The sequence below is a fragment of the Erithacus rubecula genome (genome assembly GCF_903797595.1).
Source record: "Erithacus rubecula genome assembly, chromosome: 3".
Taxonomy (NCBI): Eukaryota; Metazoa; Chordata; class Aves; order Passeriformes; family Muscicapidae; genus Erithacus; species Erithacus rubecula.
Window position 1 is genome coordinate 112721249 of NC_136689.1, and position 25303 is coordinate 112746551.

The 25303-nt window shown below is 37.5% G+C and overlaps 1 protein-coding gene across 3 annotated transcripts in view; it reads right to left on the reverse strand.

Annotated features, from left to right (window-relative positions):
- Positions 1–25303, reverse strand: part of ASPH (aspartate beta-hydroxylase) — a 107342-nt gene that overhangs the window by 4717 nt on the left and 77322 nt on the right. For all 3 annotated transcript variants that reach the window (XM_079301817.1, XM_079301819.1, XM_079301818.1), the window contains 6 exons: positions 20999–21097; positions 20223–20312; positions 16683–16820; positions 10216–10351; positions 9255–9346; positions 4834–4967 (listed from right to left, as the gene is read on the reverse strand). In XM_079301817.1, coding sequence (XP_079157943.1) covers positions 4834–4967; positions 9255–9346; positions 10216–10351; positions 16683–16820; positions 20223–20312; positions 20999–21097 — 689 coding nt within the window. The remainder of the gene's footprint in view (positions 1–4833; positions 4968–9254; positions 9347–10215; positions 10352–16682; positions 16821–20222; positions 20313–20998; positions 21098–25303) is intronic.

Sequence of the window (25303 nt, forward strand, 5' to 3'; positions counted from 1 at the left end):
TGCTCATAGAAGGATTCACTGCAAAGTTAGATCCAACTTTGAGGTTAGATTAAATAATGAAAAATCCACTAGTGAAGAACATGAGATATCCACAAACACTCTAGCATCTTACTGTGAAAACTCCCTTTTACCTAGATGAAAGTTCCTTCACTGTCACCTGTGCTCATTACCTCTCATTCTCCAACTGCACCTCTCTGAACACAGTCTGGCTCTGTCTTCCTCACAGTCACCATTAGTAATTAAGACAATAACTAGGCTACTCTTTAGCCTTCTGGTTTCCAGACTCCAAACCAGTTTGTTGAGTTTCTCCTTCTAATCATATTATTCATTCTCCACTGAAGTCCCTCTAGTTTATCAATGATTTTTTTTGTACTAAAGTGTCCCAAACTGGACACAGTACTGCAGAGGCAGTGTCTTGAGTGAAGAGAAAGGAAACAATTGTACTGCTCAAACTGCCTCCTACAAATTTACTAACACAGTCCAATACACAGCTAGACTTCATCAATACAAAAGAAGATTATAAGTCATGTTCAGTTTGGCCCCTAGGGTCCTTAAGCCCTTTTCTGCCAAGCTGTTTTGCAGAAACACTACAGACACTACAGCTGCAAGGTGTTTATCTGTTATCAGCTGCAGGGCTTTGCATTTGCCTTTGTTGAACTCCATCACCATTTCAGCTGCCAGCTTCTCCAGACTGCTGAGACCTGGATTCATAATTCTGAAAAGAAGTTTAACACCTGATTTTACACCTCCAGGTGAGACTGGATGAATAACACTCAAGGTAACAATGGTCAAAGAAACATTCCTTCCTAAAGCCACTCTACCATGAACACACACTCAATTTTTTAAGAGGACTCCTCAGGAGCTGAAGCAATCTAAGAGGATGGATGCCCTCACAGGGAAGTAAGCACTATGAAAAGTAACAATGGTAAAGAAACAAAGGCCTTGCCATCAAAGATGGAAATGCATTGCTTAAGCTCATTCAGCTGCATTCATTTACAGAGAAAACAATTTTCTTTTTTCAGAAACAGGGTGAAAACTAGGTTCATACTTCCAATTCATCTCCATATTTTTAATTCAACAAAAGGAAAACTAACCACAAATATTTGTGTGGTTGTGCTGTTGTGTTCTGAAGAGAAATTGAAATACAATCAATTGAAATAGTCAGCTAAACATAATTTAAACAAGAGTAGATAAACAGCCTTTTGCAGGTTTTAGATATGATCATAGTGGGGGTTTTGCTACCACATCAGTTTTGTGGTAACAAAAATGTTGCATGTCACACAGACCCTGAGTTACTGGTACCACACTAAAGTTACATTGATTTTATTAAAGCCCACGGGAGTAACCACTTGCAATGCTATAACGTGGTAAAAAGAATTCAAGCACACTGGGTTGTACAATTGGTTTTTGTTTTCTTTCGGTTTTTTTTTTTTCTGGGTTTTTTTTGGACTTTTTTTTTGGATGGGACTTGATTTTGGGTGAGTTTGGATAGGGTATTTTTGGGAGGCAGCACAGGTTTGTGGTGGGGGTGCTTGGGGAGGGTTGGGGGGATTTGGCTTTGCTTTGTCTGGAAGAACTGAGATTTTGTGTTTTCCTTGTTGAGGGAAGTAACTAGATTTTCAGTTAGTTTACGGATTTTTTTGAGTTTTTTTGTTTCTCGTTTTGTTTTGTTGGGGTTTTTTTCTTGGTTTTTTTTTTTTTTTTTTTTTTTTTTTTTGTTGGTTTTTTTTTTTTTAATTAAATCAAGCCTGAAAAGAACTGCACTAAATAGCCTGAAAGTGCAACTCAGTTAAGGACAATAAAAACCCAGGCACCCAGATGAAGTAGCTTCAGAGGTTAAAACCCAGGATCTAACATTTGCATCATAATGGCATTGGCTGTTTTGCACAACAAAGAAAAAGTCATAAAGCTGATGGGACTATTAGCCCCTTTTGAAAAGGCTACAAACCCCACTATTAGCATGCAAATAAATATTTTCTAGAAGCCTGATGGTGTGAGAAACACTTCTCAGTGGTAACACAGGGACCATATTGTTCTGGTCTGGTGCTGAGCCACTTGGGGGTAGTTTCCAGGTATTTTCCACATCAGCTCTAGTGTCACCTGTTAAAGGAGAGATCCCAGACTGGCTTCTGCATAATGACTGTACCTTCACCTTCATTTCAACATAAGGTTACCTTCCTTGACAGCGAATTTTGACAACTAGATATTATTTACCTGGCTCTTTTGTGCATCATGCCCTGCACTTTACAGAGCTAGGACTTCAAAATGGCCAAGCGACCTAAAATGACCAATGCTATACAGAAAAAGAGACATAGAATCATAATAGTTTGGACTAGAAACAGGAAGAACCTTTAAAGACAAAACTTGCAACAAGCAGGGACAACATCAACTCAATCAGGTTGCTCAAAGCCCTGCCCAGCCTGACCTTGAATGCTTACAGGGATGGAGCATCTATAATCCCTGTGGGCGACCTGTTCCAGTGTCTCACCACCCCCTCTATAAAACACTTCATTGTCATATATAATCTAAATTGACCCTCTTTTAGTTTAAAAGCATTACCCCTTGTTTTGTTGCAACCTATCTGATACAAACCATCCCAATCTTTCCTTAAGGCTCCCTTCAAGTACTTAAAGGCCATCATGAGGTCTCTCTGGAACCTTTTCTTCTCAGAAACCCAGCTCTCTCAGCCTTTCCTCATAGCAGAGGTGTTTCAGCCCTCAACCACAAGGCATACCATTTCCAGACAGCTGCAAAGGACTCTTCTGCAAGTGAAGGAGTAAAACACAGCACTAGACAATGTTGATTTGCCTGTCCATCAGATGATGAGTTGCACTGTAACTCTCTAAACAACCACGCTGGGTGGCACAGAGGGAACCAAGCATGAAATCCTCACTGTTTTTGTTTGCTCTCTCACACACACAGCAATGGCACAGGAGGTCACAAAAGGCAGGATGCTAACCTTCCTCTTCCAGCCAGCTCTCCTATTTGGAACCATCAGTTTACCACCAGGAGGAAAGGAATGGAAATTACTCAAGGTAAGTCTTCTGCCTGAGACCATTCCCTTTGACAATAGTTCACACACTTCCTCTGCCATAGGGAAGGATATATAAAAGCCCTTTTGCTGCCAGCAGTAGATACACTTTGAGTGCTTCCAGGGAAAATCTCACCCTTGTTTCTGAATGTAAAGTTCTTGCTGTAAGCAACTGATCTTAACACATTTCAGCAGAAGCTGTAGTCAGCTCCCGAGTGTTTTACATGTGAAATGAATGTGTCTGATGTATCAAACTGACCCAGGTTCTGGAACCTGGACACTGACATGCTGTATGTTCTATCTGCAGCAGCAGGCATTTTTCTGCTCTTGACTTTGAGGGAGTGATACTACCAAGGAGGTAGTTAAGTTCTGCTCTCTTGGCAGCAGAGCAAAACCACTGTTTTGTTCACAGCAGCTACCAAACAGCCACCTAAAGGTAACACCATGCAGTCACCACCAATCTGAGCTCACATTAATGTCCTGAAGTGAAAAGACTCTATGCCTCTATGTCATTCCTCTAAGGCAATTAGCTACCACTCCCCCCACCCAACTTGGTTTGGCTATTGGATTGGAATGCTGGAAAAAAAATGTCCATCACTTCCTAGATGTAGGTAGTGTAGGTTTTAACACTGACTATAAGCTACATGTTGGAAGGAGAGTATAGTAACAACACCTTTTGTTATTTACAGCTGGATACTTCTATCCTCAAAAATTCCAAAGATTTCTGTTTGTGGTTGTTTTCAAACATTTTTAAAAACACCCTAGTATTCTTAGTATTGCAGTCATGCAGACAGGAACAGCATTTCATTTCTCAATACAAATTAATTATATTTCTACCATTAATTGCATTATTACAATAAAAATAATTTAAAATTAACACTTGTTCCCTAATAAGCTGCAGACAATACAAGAATCTTTCAAAATATATGTACAGCTATTAAGCATTATGAGAATTTCACTGAAGTCTTAGCAAATTAGGCCTGTAAGCAAAAAGCAGTATAGTTAACACTACATTTTTCTTTCTGTGACACAAAAACTTAACACATTTTCCTGTATTTCTAAGGGGAGTATATGCCCTATTTGTTAATGTATAAGCTATTGCATTTAATTTTGGTTTGGACTGAGCAAACAGAGATAAAACTGACTTGAAATTCAGTACAATTTTTCCCTAATGCGTAAGAAATTTCACTTAAAGCACACTTTTTTAAAAAATTACCACCTGTTTAACTCATTGGGCCTAAAACTTCATAGATGTCTTCATCTTGAAATCAACTTCAACTGGAACATTTCAACTGAGTTATAGCAAATAATACACGCTGAAAAGGAGGCTTCTGCCAGAAGTACTATGGTATTCTGTCACAGCAGTGAAAATGTAGGTATGTCTTAGTCTTAGCTTCTGCCAAAGAAGCAACAAACTCTAAGTCTCTCCAAAATCAAAACAAATACAGGAACTCTGTTGGCAGCAATATTATGCTGGCACTGTAAAAGTAAACAGAGACCCAATTGACCAAACCCACTGTTATTTGCATGCCAGAGCAGGGAAGTGCAGGTTTGTCTCTAAAGCTTCTCCTGGCACTGTTTCAGAACTGATATTTATAAGTTTGTACCATGAGTCAGAGTACAAACTGCCCGTTTAATGAAATATATTACACCAAAACACCCCCTTTTCTTTCTTTTTTTAACTACAGGCAGTCCCATCCCTTTTTGAGGAAAGTGAGAAAAAACCACAAAAAAACCCAAGCAAGCAAGCAAGCAACCCCCATAACCCAGAACAATAAAACCCCCCAACACTGCAGCCATACCTGCTCTCCTGGGCACAGCGTATCCTGCAGCCCTCCTTGGGGATCACCAAGCCCAAATGCATCCTCAGCCGACAGTTGGTGGGCCCTGTGTGGGGCCAGACGTGAGTCCCTGGGTGCATGATGGAATATTTGATCTGCAAGAAGAGAAAGACACGTTTTTTAACACATTCCATTTCACAACCATGCTGCTGGGAGTTCAGGATTTCATTTAGTCTCATCCTTGGTGATGGGTGAAAAGTGTAATGCCATCTTATGTTTGAGTTTCAGCAGCAATTCTCTCTCATACCCTAAAGGCATTTAGTACTACAAAACATATGTCTTGTGGTGTGTGTATGAAACCAGGGGTGTGTCTGTGTGTCAAAGTACATAGTTTTAATTTTACTTAAAATAACCAGTATTCACATTTCAAGCTGAAAATAATTATCTTCTGTCTACAGTCAGAAAAAAAACCTCCAAACCTTCTTTCCTATGGAAAGAATTAAAAGAATGGAAAATAGGAGACATAAGGCTTGTGGTCATCAGACTGGCCAGCCCCTCTCAGATGACATGTCTGTGGAGGTGTCACTGTCAGCCTTGGCTGTAGCAACCAAGAGAAGGTGGAACTCAAGATCATGAGAGGATGGAGAGAGTAAAACAAGCAGAATTACTATCCACAGCTTCAGGAAAGCAGATTTGGTCATACTCAGGGATCTGCTGGGAAAAATCCCATGAGAGAAGAGGGGTCTAGGGCAGCTGGTTGCTTTGAAAGTAGCACCTTATCCAAACTCAGTAATTCCTATGTGCAGGAAGCAAGGCAACCCAAAAAAAAAATTGAAATACAAAAAGGAAGCATACAGGAAGTAGAAGCAGGGTCAGGTCACCCAGGAAGACTGTACAGACACTCTCTGCATGGGCAGGGATGAGCTTAGGAAAGTCAAAGCTCTCCTGTTGCTGAATCTGGAAATACAACTGAAGGGTAACAGGAGAGATTCACACAAATATCTCAGCAATAGAAGGAAGTCTAGGGAACACATGCCCAGCTCCTAAACATGACAATACCTGATGACAAAGGACATGGAAAAGGCTGAAGCATTACATGTCTTTTTTGCCTCAATCTTTACTGGTCTGACTTTCAGGCACCAGTGAAATAGACTGGAGCACAGACAATTGATCTTCTGTGGAGAAGGATCAGATAAGAGAACATTCAAACAAACTCAAGAACCTGGTTCATGGGTCCTGATGAGATCCACCCATGAGGCCTGAGAGAAATGGAGGATGTGAATCCATACATAATCCACACAATCTTTGAAAGTCACTGCTACCAGCAGAGGTCTTGAGAAGTGGTAGACAGGAAACATCGCCTCATCTTCAAGTAGGAGGGTTTGAGGAATTACTGTATAGTCAGCCTTACCTCAGCCCTTGGAGAGGTGATGGAGCAAGTAATCCTGGAAACAATTGTCAAACACATGAAGAAAAAGAATGTACCTGGATGAAGTCAGTATGGGTTTATGAAGGGGATTCTGTATTTTACCAGATTTCTGTGGTGAGGTTTCTAGCTCGGTGGATATTGTTTATCTCAATGTTAACTCTTTGAACAGTTTGCCATTAACATCCTAATCAACAAAGTGAGGAAATAAAATCTAGATAAGTTCCCAGTGAAGAGGATTGAAACCTGGCATTTAAGCCAGGCTCAGTAAATTATGATCAGAGGCACAAAGTCCAGCAGAAGGCCACTCATCAGAGGTGCATCCCAGGGCTCAGTACTGGGTCCAGCACTGCTTAAGAGCTTCACAGTGACTCAGAAGATGGGACAGAGTGCATCCCCCTCAGCAAGTTTGCAGATGATAGAAAATTGAATAGGAATTGCCAATACACCTTTTCTTCTATTTTTTTTTCTATTTTTTTTTCTTTTTCCTGTGCTACTTACTGTGAGAGAGACATGGATACACTGGAGCAGGTATAAAGGGGGTTAAGGGATAGGAGAATCTAACATACAAGGGGAAGCTGAGGTAGTTGGGAGTGTTCAGCCTGGAGAAATAAGGTTCAAGGAAGGGTCTTATCAATGTATATAAATACCTTATGAGAGGAATGAAGAAGGCAAAGGCAGGCTCTTCTCAATGGCACCCAGTGAAAGGCAAAGAAACAATGGACACAGATTGAAACACAGGAAATGCCATTTAAGCATAAAGAAACACGTGTTTTTTTTACTGTACACAGGAACAGGATGCCCAGAGAGGCTGTAGAGTCTCTATCCTTAGAGGCATTCAAAACCTGACTGGACACAGCAACTTGCTCTAATTTATCATATATTGAGGAGGGGTTGGACTAAATCATCTCCAGATGTCCCTTCTCACCTTGACCTTTTTGATTCATTCTACAACAACTCAGAGAACAGGAGGTGTGAATAATGCATTACAGTGGTGAGAAGCATCTTTTCAACTGAGAAATCTGCACATTTGGCTGGGACAGAGTAGTTTTGGTAAGTCTTTCAGATTAAGGTGTTGCATGCTCTCCAACTGTTAACAAAACCAGCAGAAGACAGAGGCCTCCTGCCTCAGCCATTCTTGCCATCTGAGGTTTCAGCTTACTGTCAGCTTCTCAAGAACAGCAAGTGATGAGCTCCAGTGAGGAGTGGAGAACACAGATCCTCCCACCCAACTCTGCTACACTGTGATGTGTTAGACCCTAACACAGTGCAAACAACTGGTGATGCAGGATACTAATACCTGAGATAAACCCTTCCTGTAATGCTAACATGCCAGCACTGAAGATTGATTGCTGTCATGTACAATATCTGCCCATGCAGACCAGCCTGACATGCCTGTGAATTATATCTGTGTGCTGTGCTCAGGTGCTATAGATAAATTGCTCTGAACTAACAACGAGTTGTACTTTGGCTGCAATGTAAGAAATGTTCAATATTAAAACTAGCTGTGATACTTTAGTTTACTGCTATTTTTGAGAAGAATAATTTTTACCATTTCCTATACAGTGTCTCAGAAACTGAATAGGTAGTTGATTATTTTACATTTTTTTTATCTTTGTCACTACATGAGGTGACAAAAGCACCCAAATAGCCTACCCACCAAAGAATTCCTTATTTCCTGATTGTGTTTGTTCCTATTGCTTACCAGTGCTTCTGTATTTGAATAGGGATCAGCTGATATTTTATTTTAGCAGTAACATCTGAGTCATGGCTAACATAAAACTAAAATTGCCCTAAGCATCTCATAATAGTGTATGTAATACACTAGTTTAAACTTCTAGAGCATGACTTTTCAGATTATTTACATTTATGTGTTCAAAACATGTGATTACAGCTACAGCTGTAAATACAGAACATTTCTGCAAACCATATCGTGGTGATAACATGTAGGCCACCAAGAAATCATTAACAAAACAGCAGCTTTCAAAGAGAATCTGCCCTCACCAACAGATCCACTTTGGCTCTGGATGTGACTGAGAGCAGATTTCTTGTAGCTACATTGAGTGTGATGACTTCCCATCAGTTATATGCATTATAACCAGCCTTTGTAAACAATCAATGAAACAACAGCCTTGTTCATTCCCACAGCAGCAGCCACCCAGTGTAGTTCTGCACATCAAAAGCAAGGGACTGGCCAAAAAGATGAGCACATACACTCAAAGGTCTGAATTAGGGCTATTTTAGCACCGTGCTTTTCAACTTTTGCATCCTTAATTTTACCATGGGAAGGATATTCTCACATAGTCATTGTAGTCAAAATAAAAAACTTGGAAAAAAATGAAAACTTATGTCCTACAGAACCACTGCATGTGTATTGATCCATACAGGTTGACTGCATGATTAAATTACTTTAACTGATAGCTGAATAGCCTTTGTAGGCACTGGAAAAAAAATTTGTTTGCACCCACAATTATGGATGTAAAATTTCTTTCCTTTGCTTAAGGAAACAAGCATGTGGTAGCACTATTTGGTTTCCACAAGGTGATTCTCCCTCTGTCTAATGCAGCTAGCCTGGGGAAGACAGGTGAAGTTTATCACAGTGAGAATCTGGCTCACTAAATTATGTAAAGTTAGGTTCAAATCAGAAAAAAAGGAAAAGCTCAGGCTGGAAATGACCTAATCCAACCTCCTGCTCAAAGCAGAGTTAGGCTATGAGTCAGATCAGGTCACTTCAGGCTGAGGTTTAGTAAGTCATTACTTACTGGCTGACCCATGGCAAATAGTGACCTACCTACCGTGGGCTCCCAGGAAACACAAGGTAAAATTGCTCAGCTAATATATTTCACCTGGTATTAGCTGACAGCTAAAATAGGGCATATTGTTAAGTTTATCATGTGCTTGAGGCATCATTAAATACACCAAGTTCGTGCATTCCTCTATACATGTCCCTCTATTCCTCAAAATCCCCTGCTCCCAGAATTATGAATTTGCAAAAATGAAGAAGTTTTCCAAGTACCTGTCCTCTTCTGCAGCCGGTAGCTTCAGGGAATCTTTCCAATAAAGCACACGTTTTTGGAACACTTTTACAGGCATTCTCATTTTTTCTTCCTAGTGAAAATAATGGGTAGAGCATTGGTAAGAGTAATGAATGAACATTCCATTTTCTGCTTTGCAGAAGTGCAACAAAGCTGCCAAAGATTTGACACTGAGAGACAGGTAAATATCACTATTCCCATTTTGCAGACTGTACAACCTAAGTACCTCCATGTTATAGTATCATAGCAGCCTACACATTTTACTTCTACATTATTTGTGAACACCAGGCTTTCTACCATTTAAAAAATGTTATTTTAAATGTATAATCACTAATGTGGATGCATAGGAAAAGAGATTTAAAATGCCCCCAGTGTCATAACATTTCAACACCAGATTACATTTTGATACGAATTGCTTTCAACATTTTATTTTATAGTATTCTTTCATATGTTTTTAAGTTTTATAAGAATTTAAGGTCATTCCAAGAGTTGGGCCTCCCAGTGCACAGCTCAGGGGCAGGGCAGCAGGCTTATTAGACTCATATTCTTTTGCTCATATGATTTCTGAATGACAGATCTCCCCTAGCTGGCAACACAGAACTGAGGATGTGCTTTCTCCCAGCTCCCCACCTTCCCTCAGGCTGACCTGTACTATGCATTACCAGGTAAAGAGCTGGCAGCCTTGCCAGAAGAGGAGTGCACCCATTGAACAGTTAGCATAGCCAAGAGACCCTCAGAAGTGTTTGGGGACAACATGGTTTAGAATAAAGAACTCCTGTTCATTGTCACAAGGGTCTTGAACACTGTTTTATCAGTTCCATTCCTCTGTACATACTGATTATAAAAACAGTTCTGAAAAAAGCTGTGTTGCTACTCCTTATAACACTATGTTAATCTGAGATCATGAAATTGAGGCAAGAGAAGAAATACAGAATGTTTTACCTTGTTGCCATAAGGTAAACTGGCTCCAGTCTCCTTTTTCCCTTAGGTTCTCATCTTCAGGCAGGAAGAGGCTTCTCTTTTTATCCATCACAGCAAGGCCCTCATCCCGAATGAGCTTCCAGTTTTTCTCTAGGGACTGTTGTGAGAGCCATGTTACTGCACTGAGAAATTACTGTGTTTGGCTTTAGTACCATTTTTATTTTTTCCTGCCATTATTAACTTTTTTTTTTTTAATTTAAAAACAATAAAATAAAGTGTTTAACATTATTATCAAGTTGCTTTAAATTCCACTCTGACACGTTAAGGCAGGAAAAATAACTTTCACACCATTCTTCAGATTCAATTGCATTTGGATTGCAAAATTTCAACAATAGCCAGCCTCTTTGCAGATTAAGCCACACTCTGACTTGCTTTTTGATGAGCCCAAGGGCTCTTTAAGTGATCATTTTGTATTGCTAAATTGATCTTCCTAAATGCTGTGCATGTGACCTGGAATCATTCCTGCAACTGGAAAACCACCCACACAACCTGGAACTCCAGGTGTTGGCAGAATACTACAGACCAAAGAGGCCAAATTTAAACACACCACTTGAGTTGAAATTTATGATCTACACCTTCAAAAAGGCTTGCTGAGATTCATTTGCATGTGTTGATGCTATTGCAAGAATTATATACAACTTGAAATGCCAGGTGATCATTTATGGACACAATTGTTAAGAATGTGTGAGCTGCCTCACACTTTATACATACAAACTCAAAAACCAGCAGAATTTAAATTTTTGTTCTCTGATGCCTTAGGACATTATATATGGAGAAATCAGATAGCTTAGAAAACCTTTTATTCCATCAATAAGAAGTCATTTTAATGTTATAGCAATATAAATGAAAAACCCACAGTATAACAATAGATCTGGATAAAAGTTAATTTCAATTTCCCAGCAGCTTACTTTTCTCACTAAACCTTATTTTGGGTGAATAGTTTTCATTTTTCCTTTGTGCTCTTGAACAATGCATTTCTGTAAGACATTTTCAATCCATTTCACACTGAAATAAGATATGGTATGTTCCCACACTACCTCTTTATATGATGAGAAAAACTCAAAAGTCTCTACAACACAGAATAGACTAGGTGATATAAATGCCCCCCTTCAGTCTTAAAACTTCCTATGATTATTAGCCATCCTCAAGTAAATTAAACAGTTGCATTTTCCACTTGAGTTTTTTGTTACATAGAGGAAAAGTTGATCTGAAAAAATAGGTTTATATTGCTAGATCATAAAAGGCTCAACAAAGCAAACTTTGGCTAGAACATGTTGTCTATAATACAGATACTTTCTCCCAGTAGAACAACTTTAGCTAGGCTAAAATGTAAGAAAATATGGATTTCACTACTGTTATTGTAGTAATCTCTATCATAACAAATAGTTTTTTTCTCTCTCCTATCAAAATATGAGGAAGAACACTTATTTTTCCTGGTCCATTCATGTTATTCTCCCTCATTAATGGTTTCTATAACAATCATTTAACAGTTAGCATTAAGTAAAAATACAGAGTTGTTTTGGGGTTGGTTTTGTTGGTTTGGTTTTTTTTTTCTTTTCTAGAATATCTTTGGAAAACTGACTTTTCCAAAATGTAGGGTACAAAAAAAATTTCCTCCTAATCAGAAATGTATATGAGAACAGCACTGCTACTTATTCAGCCCCACCCTACCTACAAAAGGAAATGCCAGCTTGAGTACCTGGTTTTGTACTGGCTGGAGAAGAGAAAGAAAAGAATAATCTACACTCACACCATCCTCAGTTTAAAGTGATACAGAGCAACAAAACTGGAAAACTTTAAAAGATATTACAAGTTGTTCCTCAAACTCCTCCTACTCCCTTAGCTGAAAGAAGGTAAGAGGGAGCATTCATCCAGAGGGTGCAGACAAGAGGATGCATGAAGAGCACTGGTGGTCCAAGGCATTTGTAGGCAACAGCTGCTCTGCCACCTCTACTCTCTCTCAAGTGCCACAGGTTGAAGGTTATCCTATAAAGGATAGTGTTTGTCCTTTTGTTTAAAGGCTTCCTCCCCAACATGTTAGACACAAATTTATTTAAATACATCTCATCGATTTTGAACTAAATCCTCAATGGTTTTAGACAGAAATTGCTCAGAAATCAATAAGGTTTCTCTACTAAAAACACAGACTCCCATCTGTGAAACATACTGATAGTGCTTTATAATGACCAATAGACAACTCCTAGGGATAAATAAAGTGGTGAGTACAAACACCACCCAGCCTTGGTCTCCCTGATATTACAGACTCTCAGGGATACCTTGAATAGTAAGAACACAAAAAACACTAAAGCATAATGATTAAGTCAAGGACCTGGACTTACAGCCCCTGATCCAAGAGTTGGTATCTGCAGGAAAAAGGTTAAATATCCTTATGGCACTGTGATATGTAAGGATTCAAGCTCCAGGTTAGAGCAAAAAATTCATATTATATTTGGTGCAGTATTCTGATTACTAGTGAAAAATCAGGAGGCAACCAGCACTGGGAGCATATGTACTTGTTTGCTAGCAGCTGATTCCCATAAACCTCCATATGGCTTTTTAAATACAGTTCCTAATAACAACTGAAGTTTACAGTTGCTGTACATCTGGCAATAATGTAGATTTTATTTAAACAGGGATTTTTTAATATTGGAGGTTTTTATGTGACTATTATATGGAAAGTATCTTTACTCTGTGTTGTCAAATCCTTTCAATGCATGGTTATAAATGAAACAGGAAGAGATTAAGAGGCTGCTACCCTTCATGTGAGGCATAACTACTGACTGCACATCCATTCTAATCCACTGAACTATAAAACAAAATAGTGGTGAAGAGTTTAATGTAATTCACTTTGTTATTGAAACAGAATAGGAAAGCATTCACAATCAGTTACCACATCTCCAGTGGGTAATGCTGATAACCTCCAAGCAAGGGGCAGTTCTAAACCATTCAAAGTAGATTCCTTGCACCTATTCAATCACTCACAGGGATTGAACATCAGCCCTTGTATGCATCATCTTTGCTCTTTTCAACACAAGTCTCACCTTGAAGCATCCAACCACACTTTAAATACACATTTCAATTTAATTTCTCTCTTCACTGTGAATATTTTGCTATTATTACCTAAACCATTAAAGCCCAGCTATCAACCTATGGAAAACTATAAAGATATGTGCTGTTGCCAACACTTTCATTGTATTTCTGCACTTCTCTTGCTGCAGTTGAAACTTTAATTAATAAAATCTAAGCCATCAGAGAAAAGCAACCATACAAGATCTACTTTAATCAATCAGCTATTCACTGTAGTAAATTATTGGCAGAGCATCATCTGGGTCCTTTCCAAAAGTCAAAGGACACAACATGCAGAAAGGACAAAGTTACTTAAGCCTACATATTAATTTCAGACCAGTGAAAAGTCTCTAGGATCCAACAACATTGTATCTCTTTTAATATTTTTTAAATGAGCACCAGAATAGAATAATGCTATAAATGAAGTTCTACAGCAGGTACTGGAGAAAGATGCAATGACTCAGTAGGACTGGCTGAGGAAAGCTAATCGTCCTGAGGGAAAAGGACAGGTTTTTAAAGAAATAAGTAAGGTTTCTTTTCAGCTGAGATCAAGAGGAAGACAGTTTCTTGAATTCCCAGCTCCAAAGGCCTAAAATACTGTAAATCAGGAGCACTAGCAGAACATCTTTACATAAATCACTCACTGCACCCTTCCTAATATAAAGATTTATATTTTCTTCTCCCTGAGAAATACCTATTCTTTCAAGGAAAAACATTAAGCCTCAGTGAGCTGCAGAGAGATTAAAAAATCCACTTCCCTTCAGCACAGTTCCATCAATTAAGATCTACCATGTCCTGATAAGTGTTACTGAGATATTCTCAGTATTCCCTGCCCTCCTTGAAAAAAAAAAAATAAATAAAAAGCCCAACCCAAAACCCTCTTCCTTAAGACATCCAGGCAAACAGGTAATATTAAAATAGATAAAGTATGAGATTGTCTTTTTTTAACCTTGTCTATCAGGAAGTTAAGCATCAGGACACATTTTTGAAGGGAAGCAGCAGGACAGTTAACAGCAGACAAGGAGACATGCCATGCTTAGACAGTTAATTGGCACTGTAACAATGAATCAGCCTGTGGAAATACCCCTTTTTTCACTTGCAAACAATGCCACTAGCATGGACAGTATGTCTCACATCTGTATGATTACAGCTAGTTAAGCTGAATGCCCAAGTTATTAAACTGAGAACACTGAAGAAAGACAATTTAGATTTTCTGTGGAAAAACAAGGCAATGTCAAAATTCACATCTCCATCTCTAAGCCCAAGAAACCAGATGACCCTTTCTAAGAAAACCAAGCCAGGTCTGTGCTATAAGATGCCAGAGACCACAGCTGTGCTGGTTAATGGAATGAACCAAAGAGTGCAGCTTCACTACTGCCCCAGCCCCAAATAAATGCTCAGTTAGCATTATTAAGATACCAAGTTTTTGAAAATAGTTCATTGCCTTTTAATATGCAGTGAAACTCAGGGAGAGGGTCAGGGCCTCCAGTGCCATGTATATACTCATACTGAATTCCACCACTGTGATTTGGAAGCATTTCCCACATTTGCCGCACAAACATTAGAGGATGTAATGAAGTGAAGCAGTGGGAAATAACTTGATTGGTTTTTACTCTGTGACAAGGGGAAATAATTTTTTAACTAAACCATGTACAGAAGTTGGAGTACTTCAGAGATTAGAAAACTAATGTCATCAATAATTTTTTGCTACTTCCTGAAGAATACTACCTCTGATCTTGCTTGCAGCATTGCATGTAATTAGAATTAAACCTGCTTTCTTTCAAAATTTCAAGTACTTTGTTGAGTTACAAAAAACTAACAATACAAATATTTGTCCTGATGCATATAACTACATTTTAGCTTCATATTTAAAGCTGTGAGTATTATCTTAAAGAATGTAAATCTTACCACTCCCAAATTATGATACCTGTGCAACTAAATTACCAGTCACAATTTAATTTAGATTCACTATTTATTGCTAATAAAACAGCTAAAACATGTACCACCAAATGATTGGAATGAAGATATATTATTGAATTCCAGAGAGGCAGTTGTACAGTGGAGGTCAGTGGTGAATTTTTACCCTTTCTGAGCACCTCTTCTAGGAGCCACTCAAGATGCTGATCCAAACCAAGGCCTCCACATATGGCCTGATTCATCTGAGAAAAGCCCCTTCAAGGTGAAGCTCTGGCCATTTTAAAACATCAGCTGAACTCTTTCACCCTTCAAAGCTGACTCATGCCAAGGGTGAATGGATTATTACCTTCTGTGACATAGGAATCTGAAAGGTTTATAGGTAAGGAACTGTAAAACAACACTACATGTAGCTCTAAAATACCAAGCAAATAAAATGTATATTTCCTTTTTGTTTGACAGAAACATATTAAGAAGCTCCCAGTTTCTCCACATCTTTTAGGGCAAGAAGCATCCACTCCCACTCAAGAATTAGTTCAATATGAGCACATTTCATGTGCTAGTCCATAAAGTTCACTGCTTTTTGCTGTGGCTGAGATTACATTGGAAAATCATACTTTAATCTCAATTTCTAGCATTATTTTTTTTTCCATCAAAACCATAACAAAGAGCAATCTTCCTTTTTAAACTACATTTTTAATTAAATAACCACCCTTCCATAGTGTTTCTTTTTAAACACACTAAGTAACTAAATATAAAGAAACAACCACTTTGAAGGAATTTGTTCCTTATAAATGTACTTTTTTGGGTTTAAATTGTTTATCCCTAATGGTTTCTCTAAACCACCAATAATTGAAATATACAGGAAAGAAGGTTCTTCCTAATTTTTTAATTTTCTAGGAATTATTATTAGAAGTATAATAAATTAATTTTAAAAAGCAATTTTGGAAAGAAAAGCTATTGCTATGAACAGTAACACTCTACTTGTCTTGCATTAAATAAATAAAAAACCTGTTAACAAATTTAAATTCTGGATTATTATCTTTTGTTAAATCCATCACTGGAAATCTATACTTGTTTCTTTCATGCAATTAAAAACTTCCAAAGTCACAAGAGCTCAAAAACACAGCCTTTCCTGACTAATTAAAAATTCACAATGAGTGTTCCAGACATTACCAAATTGTGCTGTCATTTTCCACTTGAGATGTTACATTTGTTTACCATGCAAATTTCATATTTATTAATATTTTCAGCCATCCTGTCCCCATTCTCAAATTTGAAAAAGGCTAATCTTATTTTACAGTATCTTAAGTCTTGTGCTCAGTCTGACAGTAATGTCTGAAATTCACAATCAGTAGTTCTGACCTTACCGATGAGCATTTCCTCTGCTTAACAACTGAAATTACAGCTGTAATTTTAATAAAAATAAAAGTATGATGTAGCCTTACCTTCACCAGTTCTGTATATCCAGTTTCCCTTGCTGTCCACCAAGGCTGAGCTTTCAGTCCCTTGACATTGTAGAGGGAGCGCTGCCAAACTGATGCAAAGTGACCTCTTTGGTACCCAAGTTCATACCACTTGTATGCCTAAAACATTGCAGTTGTTAACAACCAAATTCACATCAGCCAAGCCCCTACAGAAAAAAACCAGCACTTTCTGGCAAGGTAGCAGACTGTCTCTTTGGATGTTGGGGTTATTCTTTTAATAATATGTACTAATGAATACTTTAAGGAAAAAAAACTACAAACAACAACAAAAAAAAAAAAACCCCAAAAAACCTCAAAGTAACAAAATAGATCAGTTGGCCAGGAGAGTCCAGTCCAACATTAACAAAACAGGATAATCTTCTCACAACCATCCACATCAAATATGGGCCAGTAATTCATGTCCTGTCCTTGGAATATCCAATTGTTTCTCATCTTGGTCAAATTAATTTTCTCTGTTTCAACCCTCTACCTACAAATTAAAGATGTCTGTCTTCTGCTGCCAGTGGAGACACTGTGATGATGAAAACAACGGTGACTTTTCAGAGCTAAAGTGTTAATTATCTAATAATTAAATGCACTTGAGTTTCTTCAAATTTTTTTTCCATGCCAAAATTGACCAAATGACAGAACCTACTGAAGCTAATACTGGACCTTGGATTATCTTTGCTCTCCCTTTTCCCCTGCATAGCAGCAAAAAAAAAAAAAATAAAAAAAAAAAAAAAGAGCAAAGAAAGCAAATGAGATGCTTGGAAAGGAAAGATCCAGCATTTGTAGTACTGTGACAAACCATATGCAGAGAAGGTTATTTAGAGCTGCCTCTTTCCTGCCTAGCATTGCTGCTACAGCTGCAATATTTCAGACAAAACAATTTAAAAAGAACAAATAAACAAACAACCCCCCTAAAACACCACAAACTGAAAAAAACAGGACAGTTAAATAGGGAAATATGAGAACTATAATTTCAGAGAAGAGGGATTGAAGCAGGTAGCAATCCTTGCCTTGAACAGAAACTGGCCAAAGTCCACAATCAGAGTCTGTACATTTTCTTTAAGTTTTTAAAAAAATGTGGCACTCTGATCCTTATAACTTTCCCAAAATATGGAAGAAAGTTTGCAACACATTGTTGCCTTACAGTATTTATCTGAAGTACACAAAAGTAGCGTGGATGAACAGAATAACAGCAAATCATATATAAACTGTCATCTTTTTATCCCTAGAGAAGCTCAGTAAAATTGTGCATGGGTCAAAAAAAAAATCTCTGAATTTTGCTGTTATCTTGGTTAACTGTCTGAACATTTGTTCCCCCAAGTTGTAATACCAGTGAGATATCAATAGATTGCTCATGCTGACTGCCTGCATTCATTTGCAATGTCTGGAGTTAGCTCCAATGATAAGAGGAATGAATTACTTGTTCCAGCCTCTGAGTGATGCGTATGAATGTTGCAGCTCTTTAAGATACATCAGCTATAATTACAGTGTATGTCAGTATAATTACAGTTAACCTTTATTTATTAGAAGAACTGTGCTATGGAAGTTGCCTTTACCAGGTTGGAGTAGGGTTAGACTGCCTCACTCATCCTTTCATTCCCAGGACTCAGTGAGAAACATTTCTTTCCTCATGAAGATCTTGGCAGTGGAACATGGGCAGCTACAACAGTGCAGCTCTTTTCCAGGACAGAAATTGTTTGAGATGCACTCAGTTTATGCATTCTGTGTGAAAAGTGCTTTGTTCTGTAATAAATTTCAGTTTTAATTTCTTTTTTCTTAAGCCAATAAGGCATTTTATCTAATTATAACTGGAAAGGGCATACTCAATACAGTTTCCCTAACACTTCCCAAGGCCACATTCATAACTCCTAATTTAGCTCTAATAGATTAATATCTCCCTTCAACAAACTTCCAGTGATAGCAATTTCGCATGCAACTTAAATATTGATCTGTTTCCTTGATTAAATCTTGAAATTCAGCAAGTCTAGCAAGGTCAGTGAGAAAAATTTAGCTGAACAATGGACTTTCCACTGATAAATTTAGAAGTCTCCTCTATCCCAAGAAGTTCATTTGTCATTAATTAAACTTTTTCTACAGCAGATCTGGCCATTAAGTTCATAAACATTAACACATAATTATTCTGGGGTTAGAGATAATGTACATTAATTACATCTGTGAGGTAACTTTGGTCAAACATGACAATGGGATGTTCTAGGCTCAGGAACAATGGACAGGGATTTGAGAGAAGGAGACAGAGTTAGAGTGTGAAAGCAGGCTCTGTGTGTGTGTCTGTGTGCATGGGTTTCTAAGTAAAATGAGATAAACTAATTCTCACTTATAAATGAACAATTAAAAAAAATCTCATTGGAAGACTATTGCAGGGAAGGAAATCTAACTTAAAATTCAGATATTACATTTCACTGTTTTAGATGTACTGTATATATAAAGTATTGTAATAAAAGTTCCATTAATTATTTAAAAAATAAGCTAACCTGATAAACTAGGCTTGGGAAGGATCACATACAGAGGCTTCATCTCAGCCTACTTGTCTACAGTTCATACTGGAGAATCACCTACTGACTGGGCCACAGCAGTAAAGAGGCCAGCATTTTTTATAGATTTTTAGGTATTAATATTGCACACATTACTAGGCAAGTAATTAAAAAGGTGTAATTTTCATGGCTATTTCTACTCTGATTTTTAATCCTTATTTTTTTTTCATATTTCCCACCTAAGAATTGGAATGTTGTTTTGTTCTTTTTTTCTGTTGTTTTTAAATTCATGCTCACATTAAAGTTCATGACTAATCAGAGTCTTCAAAGAAGATCCTTTGCTCCCCTACCATGACCATAGTGGTAATTCATACATTTAAATTTCATTTTCAAGTATAATTTGATTTCAAATAAACAAAAGAGAAACCCTTATGGCTTCCAGTGTCATATGTTTGTTTTTGTTGGCCACTCAACAGATACATAGTACAAATTTCTGTTTTCCTGATTGATTTGCTAATTTAGTTATTGAAAAAAATTTGTAACTCAGCCCACACATTCAGTCCTCTCACGATTCTCTTTTATCACATACTGACTGGTGCTTTTTTGGAAAGGAAGGAAGATTTACAAAACACTGGTAAACAGAACTTCTATACAGTAATGTACACGTAACTGATTATTTTAACTCTCATTAAAATCTGTGTTGTAAGTTATTTAAGCAAAAAACAGATTCTAGAAACATTTAAAATTCTTGTCAATTTTTAGTTCTTTGCTTCAAGATTCCCTATGCCATCTTAAACATTTTAAGTTAAATCAAAAGCAAGGGTTGCTAAGAGATTGTATTGTAATGCCTATAACAGATTTTTTGCTGCTGATCATCTTGACTTTGACACATGCATGCTGGATTGTGTTGCAATCAGACTGCTCTTGTTTTCAATATTAAGCTCATCATTAAATGCTTTTCTGGATTCTGCAGCCACTCAAGAGATGTAGATTTTAAATCAAGAACATGTTGAACATGTACCTCTTTGTCTCCCATTCTCTGTAATGCGTCACCCAGATGAAAATAAAAACGCCCATCATCCGTGCCAGGGTGACCAGACTCCAGTCCTTCCTAAAAAAAAAATAATTATGAAAGGCATAAGAAAACTTCAATAGGACTTCTAAAAGAGTTCATTTGATTACTGCAAATAGTCAGTCAATCCTATGCAAGAGACAGGCTATGAAATTAGGTAAAAATGTAACCACCATGGTAACCTGGAACTTAAGATGAATAAATAATGCCAGTAGAAAGTAATTAAGAAATGTTACCAGTTTGCCAGATCCCACAGCCTCTCCCCTCAGTGCCTCCAAGACAGAGGCATATTCAGAGATGGATATTTGCCCCTGTCCCTATAAACATATACACAAGCATTTTATAAAGCTGGATCAAGGTTTTATTTTGTAGTATTTCTTCCCAAACACTCAGAAGTATATTTAAGAAGTATATATTCAGAAGTATATTTAAGGCTTCCCTGGATCTTTCAAGCACCTTATGTTTGAAGCATACTACCAGCCTTAAAAAAATTCAAGCTCAGACCTCTGTTCTTTGGGTTAACCATTAATAAAACAAATACTTGATGTTTAAGAATTGACAATTTTCAGTGTACAAGTTTTTATCCAGTTCATAAACAGAGATACACCAATATAACTCCAACAAATAGCTAAAGCAGTGATTTATAATTAGTACACTTCTAGTCTGATACATTTTATACATTCCAATTCTACCTTTCACTGGTAAAACATTGGGTGTAAAAGTACCTGCAGATAAGGTATGCTCTCTGCTATCTTGTTTTCTGCCTTCAGGATGAAGCCATAATGTACTTTGGCAAAGCCATCATTTGGAGCCAGACTTAGAACCTGTTTGAGAGAGAATGAATTAAACACACCTGTATGAATGTATACAAATTAACCTATGTACATAATACTATTTAGTAATGCAATGGTATTTTCTTCCATTACTATTTCTCAGTAATTGGCTTGTCTGTGTTTTCTTTTCCTCATTCACTTTTGTGCTTTCTCCAGAAATGCCAAGCTTTGTAGTCTCAGAAGTAAAATTATTTAAACATAAATAGCTTCATTTTCCACTTGTCTGTCCTTTTGTACACTTCTCTTGAGGTATAGCATGCTACATTACAGAATTAAACCCACTATTAACACTCAACTTACTTATTCCAGGTTTCATTAATCTGAAGTAAAGCAGCTACTCTTGAAATAAATTTGCAGCAGAAACATACCTAAAATAGTTTTAAATTAGACATATTTCCAATGGTGGCAAATTGGTTTTTGAGAACTAGCAAGAGAACATGAAGCATAATGACTACAGTTCAGAAGGAAGCTGCAAAGTAATGACAGCATCAAGAGATGAGGATGTCAAACCCTGGAACACCAAGGGCACTCTCAGCACAGTGGTGAACTGGAGCACTCTCTGGAACTGTGTGCACTTTTCTGACCATGAGAAAGAAGGTAATAAAAAGTCTACTGCAGTAGTAGACTCAATGTGTTTTCAGCTTGAAGCTGATGGATAAATTATTCTTGTTTAGTTGTATGTTGCACAACCAAGACCAAGCATGCCAAACTCAGCTAAAAGATTTTGTATCCTCAACAAGATTCAGATCATATCTGAGTTAAAAACTGGCTTAATTCTGCAGAAAAGGGAAACTCATGGGCAACTGTCCAGAGATGGATATTTCATGGGGACTGTGGAAGAGAAAGATTTGTGAGTACAGGGACAGCTGCAGGAAAGGATCAGTATATGAGGAGGTGTTTCAGGGGAAGGAGGTGTAAAGCTGCCAATCTGAATTCTGAAACATGTGGCCCCAACACCAGTCAGACAATTTAAGTGCATTTGGTCTGTCTCAGCCAAGGGCAAAAAATTAGAGAGAATATCTTGATCTACTTTTTAGCTCTGCATTTCTCTGATGTACATATTCAGTATAATTTGTAGCTCTGTGCAGTATCAATTACATGGTTAAGTTAATCTGGTTTTACACCTCTTCTCTCCTTAAAATAAGGGTGGACAGTCTTATCAGGATAGACCCTCAATCTGTGAGGATCATCACAGGAGCCTGGCAGGCAGTGGAATTACAAAGGCTAATATCCACTGAATGTCTAGACAGCTGCTAAATACAAAACAACAGACAGATGAGCAATTTCTCTTGCCTAAATCCATTTTTGAAGCTACTAAACTTATGCCATGGATAAAATGCCTACATACATTATATTATTTCCCTCTGCCTTTTCCAGTCACTGTCTGACATCACTTTTCAATCAAAATAATTACAAACAAAATCATAAGAAGTTTTCTGGTCAAATTTCTCCCTTTTCTCAAATCTTATGCACACCAACTACATCCAAACAAAACCAAAAATCACAGCTATGAAGGTACAAAATGTTATGAGTTAAAAAGAGTAGCATTTTACTTCTTTTCATAGAAAAGACTTATTATGAAGGAACAAACAAATTGAGAATTTATTAGAAGTCCATAGTATGAGACATGATTAGGAAAAAGTCCCACAATAAGGATGAGCCTGATCTCTAGTACAAGAATACACTACCACCTTCTGCATCTTATGCCTTTTGACTACAGCATTCAGTGTATAATTATTTTGATCCAAGAATCTGTACCTGCAGGGTGAAATGAAATGACTGACAGAAATATTTATTAGCCACATAATTTTGTTACAGTTTCTTTAACTGTAGGATAAAGCTATCTGATTAATTAAGACAGAATAGAATTTTCTGAATTACGGTTCATTTAAAATATGCCGAGTTGTATTAAGGAATGATCTACATTCAGAGCCCCTAAAGAGAAGCAAAGAGATACAATCAGCAGAAATTACACTGGAAGTATTTAATGTAAATTGTATTACTCTGTTGCTGTTGCTGCATGCAATATTAATTATGTTTAGAAATAAGTTTTACTAAACTGCTCATAGCCCATTAAATATTAATCATGAATACAGAAATTAACCTCTGGGGCTATCAGTGGCTAATTAGCCAGGGCAGACTAGTGTGTTAATGTGGATCTTCTGGTTTAGGTACCTGAGATAGCTCAATCAGAGCTGGCTTACGCAGGTCTCTACAATGCTGCACTGAGCCATGCACACATGCCTCAGCATGGAGGCAGAAAAAGTGCTATTAGCTGAGTAACCAGTCTTACAAAGTTCTCTTTCACTGTTCTTTTTTATAATCTGTGGATGTTTGAACCAAAACTAGTTCTAATTTTACATAACTATAAGTTATGTTTTCTTTGAAAACACAAACAGCTCTGAATTTTTCTAGGATTACCCTTAACATTATGTTTCCATGTCCCTTACTGCAATATTCAAAAGAAAATTGTTTAATATTAGAGGCAAAACTGAAATCCTCTCCAGCTGGTGACCATTTTCCATATGTGGCTCAGCAAAAATTCTGGCAAATACATACTAGAAAAGTGTATTTTGGGCAAGTTACCATACTGCAGTTAGAAGCAAAAACTCCCTTGGTCTGAAGTTCAGTGTTTAAATACATTGCTTCTGTAGCTAAAAGAAGAAGCATCTATTAAAGACTTGTAAAATAAGCTGTTAAGATGTAACAGATTTGGAAAGAAAATAAGAATTGACTGGAAAATAAGTAAACTGGAAAAAAAAAAAAAAAAAAAAAAGCAGAAAGTTTTCATCCACTAGGACTCCCTGGGCTTCTATTCAATTGGAGATGATGCCAGCTCAGGTTAGTCTCTGGAATGGTATGTACTGTGATCCCATGTAGGGGACAGTGCCTGTGAAGGGCTCATCTGGTTCCATGAGCTCAGTGCATGTTTAACACAGACCAGTAACACTGAATTGGGACTGAAATGTTACAGCAGGGAGTAAAGATTTTCCCCATGAATTAAGCAGATTCCCAGGAAACAGAAAATTTGGAGTTTAAGTTCCTCTGCAGAGAAGAGTGTTTAACTACCTGGGAATTTTCCTGAGCAGCAGAAACAAGTACCACATACATAGGAACTTAGACAACCATGATTAATGCTAGAGGGAAATCAACAGAAACTGAGATTTTAAGTTAAGTAAGGGGCATATTATCTTTTATTTTTTTATTATTTGTCCTCTCTTTGCAATGACAGAATATCATTATGCTCTATTCTATTTCAGTGTTAGTGAACTGCAAAACAAAGTAATTACACTGGATAAAGAACACTGGAAAACTGTTAAAAGCACACCAGTTGCATATCTGTTCTTAATCAGAGCCCTATATACTTCCTCTGAAGTATATAAAACTCAGTATCAAAGTGATTATATAGCAAATTCATTACCTTCCTCCACATATAAAAGTCCCTGTGATTATTGAGAAATTTTAACAGTTATGTTGTTTGCAACAAAATACTGAATAATTGCACAGGAAAATCTTGCCTGAAAGGAGTATGCTTTTGTTTTCTCAAATTCCTTGCAGCTTGAGTAGCAGGTTTGTTTAATAAATTCTATCTTTAAAAGCCATTATTTCCAATCCTCTGAGAAATTTTGACAGCAAGCCAAAAGCTATAGGACAGAAATGTTTTATGGAAGGACCCAAAAAGTAGCTAAAGTAGCAAAGCAAACATTTTTCTGGAAACATCTGAGACTACCAGAGGAGTCTAGAAAAATAATGGTATTTCTAGTGTTTGGCTCTTGCTTCCAACCATGTAGATGAACATCCTTCTTGTCTTTGAGAAGCTATCAGAGATGAGAATCTCTTCAGCCTCCCAGATGTGGGGATGGAAAATCAGGCCTTTATTCTCAGGAGGTGGCACTAATTCTGCTGATCCCTTTCCAGTCTCCACAACCAGACAATTACCCCACCAAGCCTGTCCCACTCAAGCACCTCAAGTGTGCCAACATCAACAAGACTATTCCTGGTCAGGTGTGATGATTTGTGATCTACCAATGATGTCAGACTCCACATCTGTTAGATGGCTTCCAGATGTTAACAGGGTTTCTAGATCACAGGAGCAGAGTGGCCTTTCCTGGCAGCAAAGTTTCCACAGCCAGATAACCATAGTATAAGAAAGAAATGTTAATCCAATTAATTGTCCACACTACAAACATAATGAAA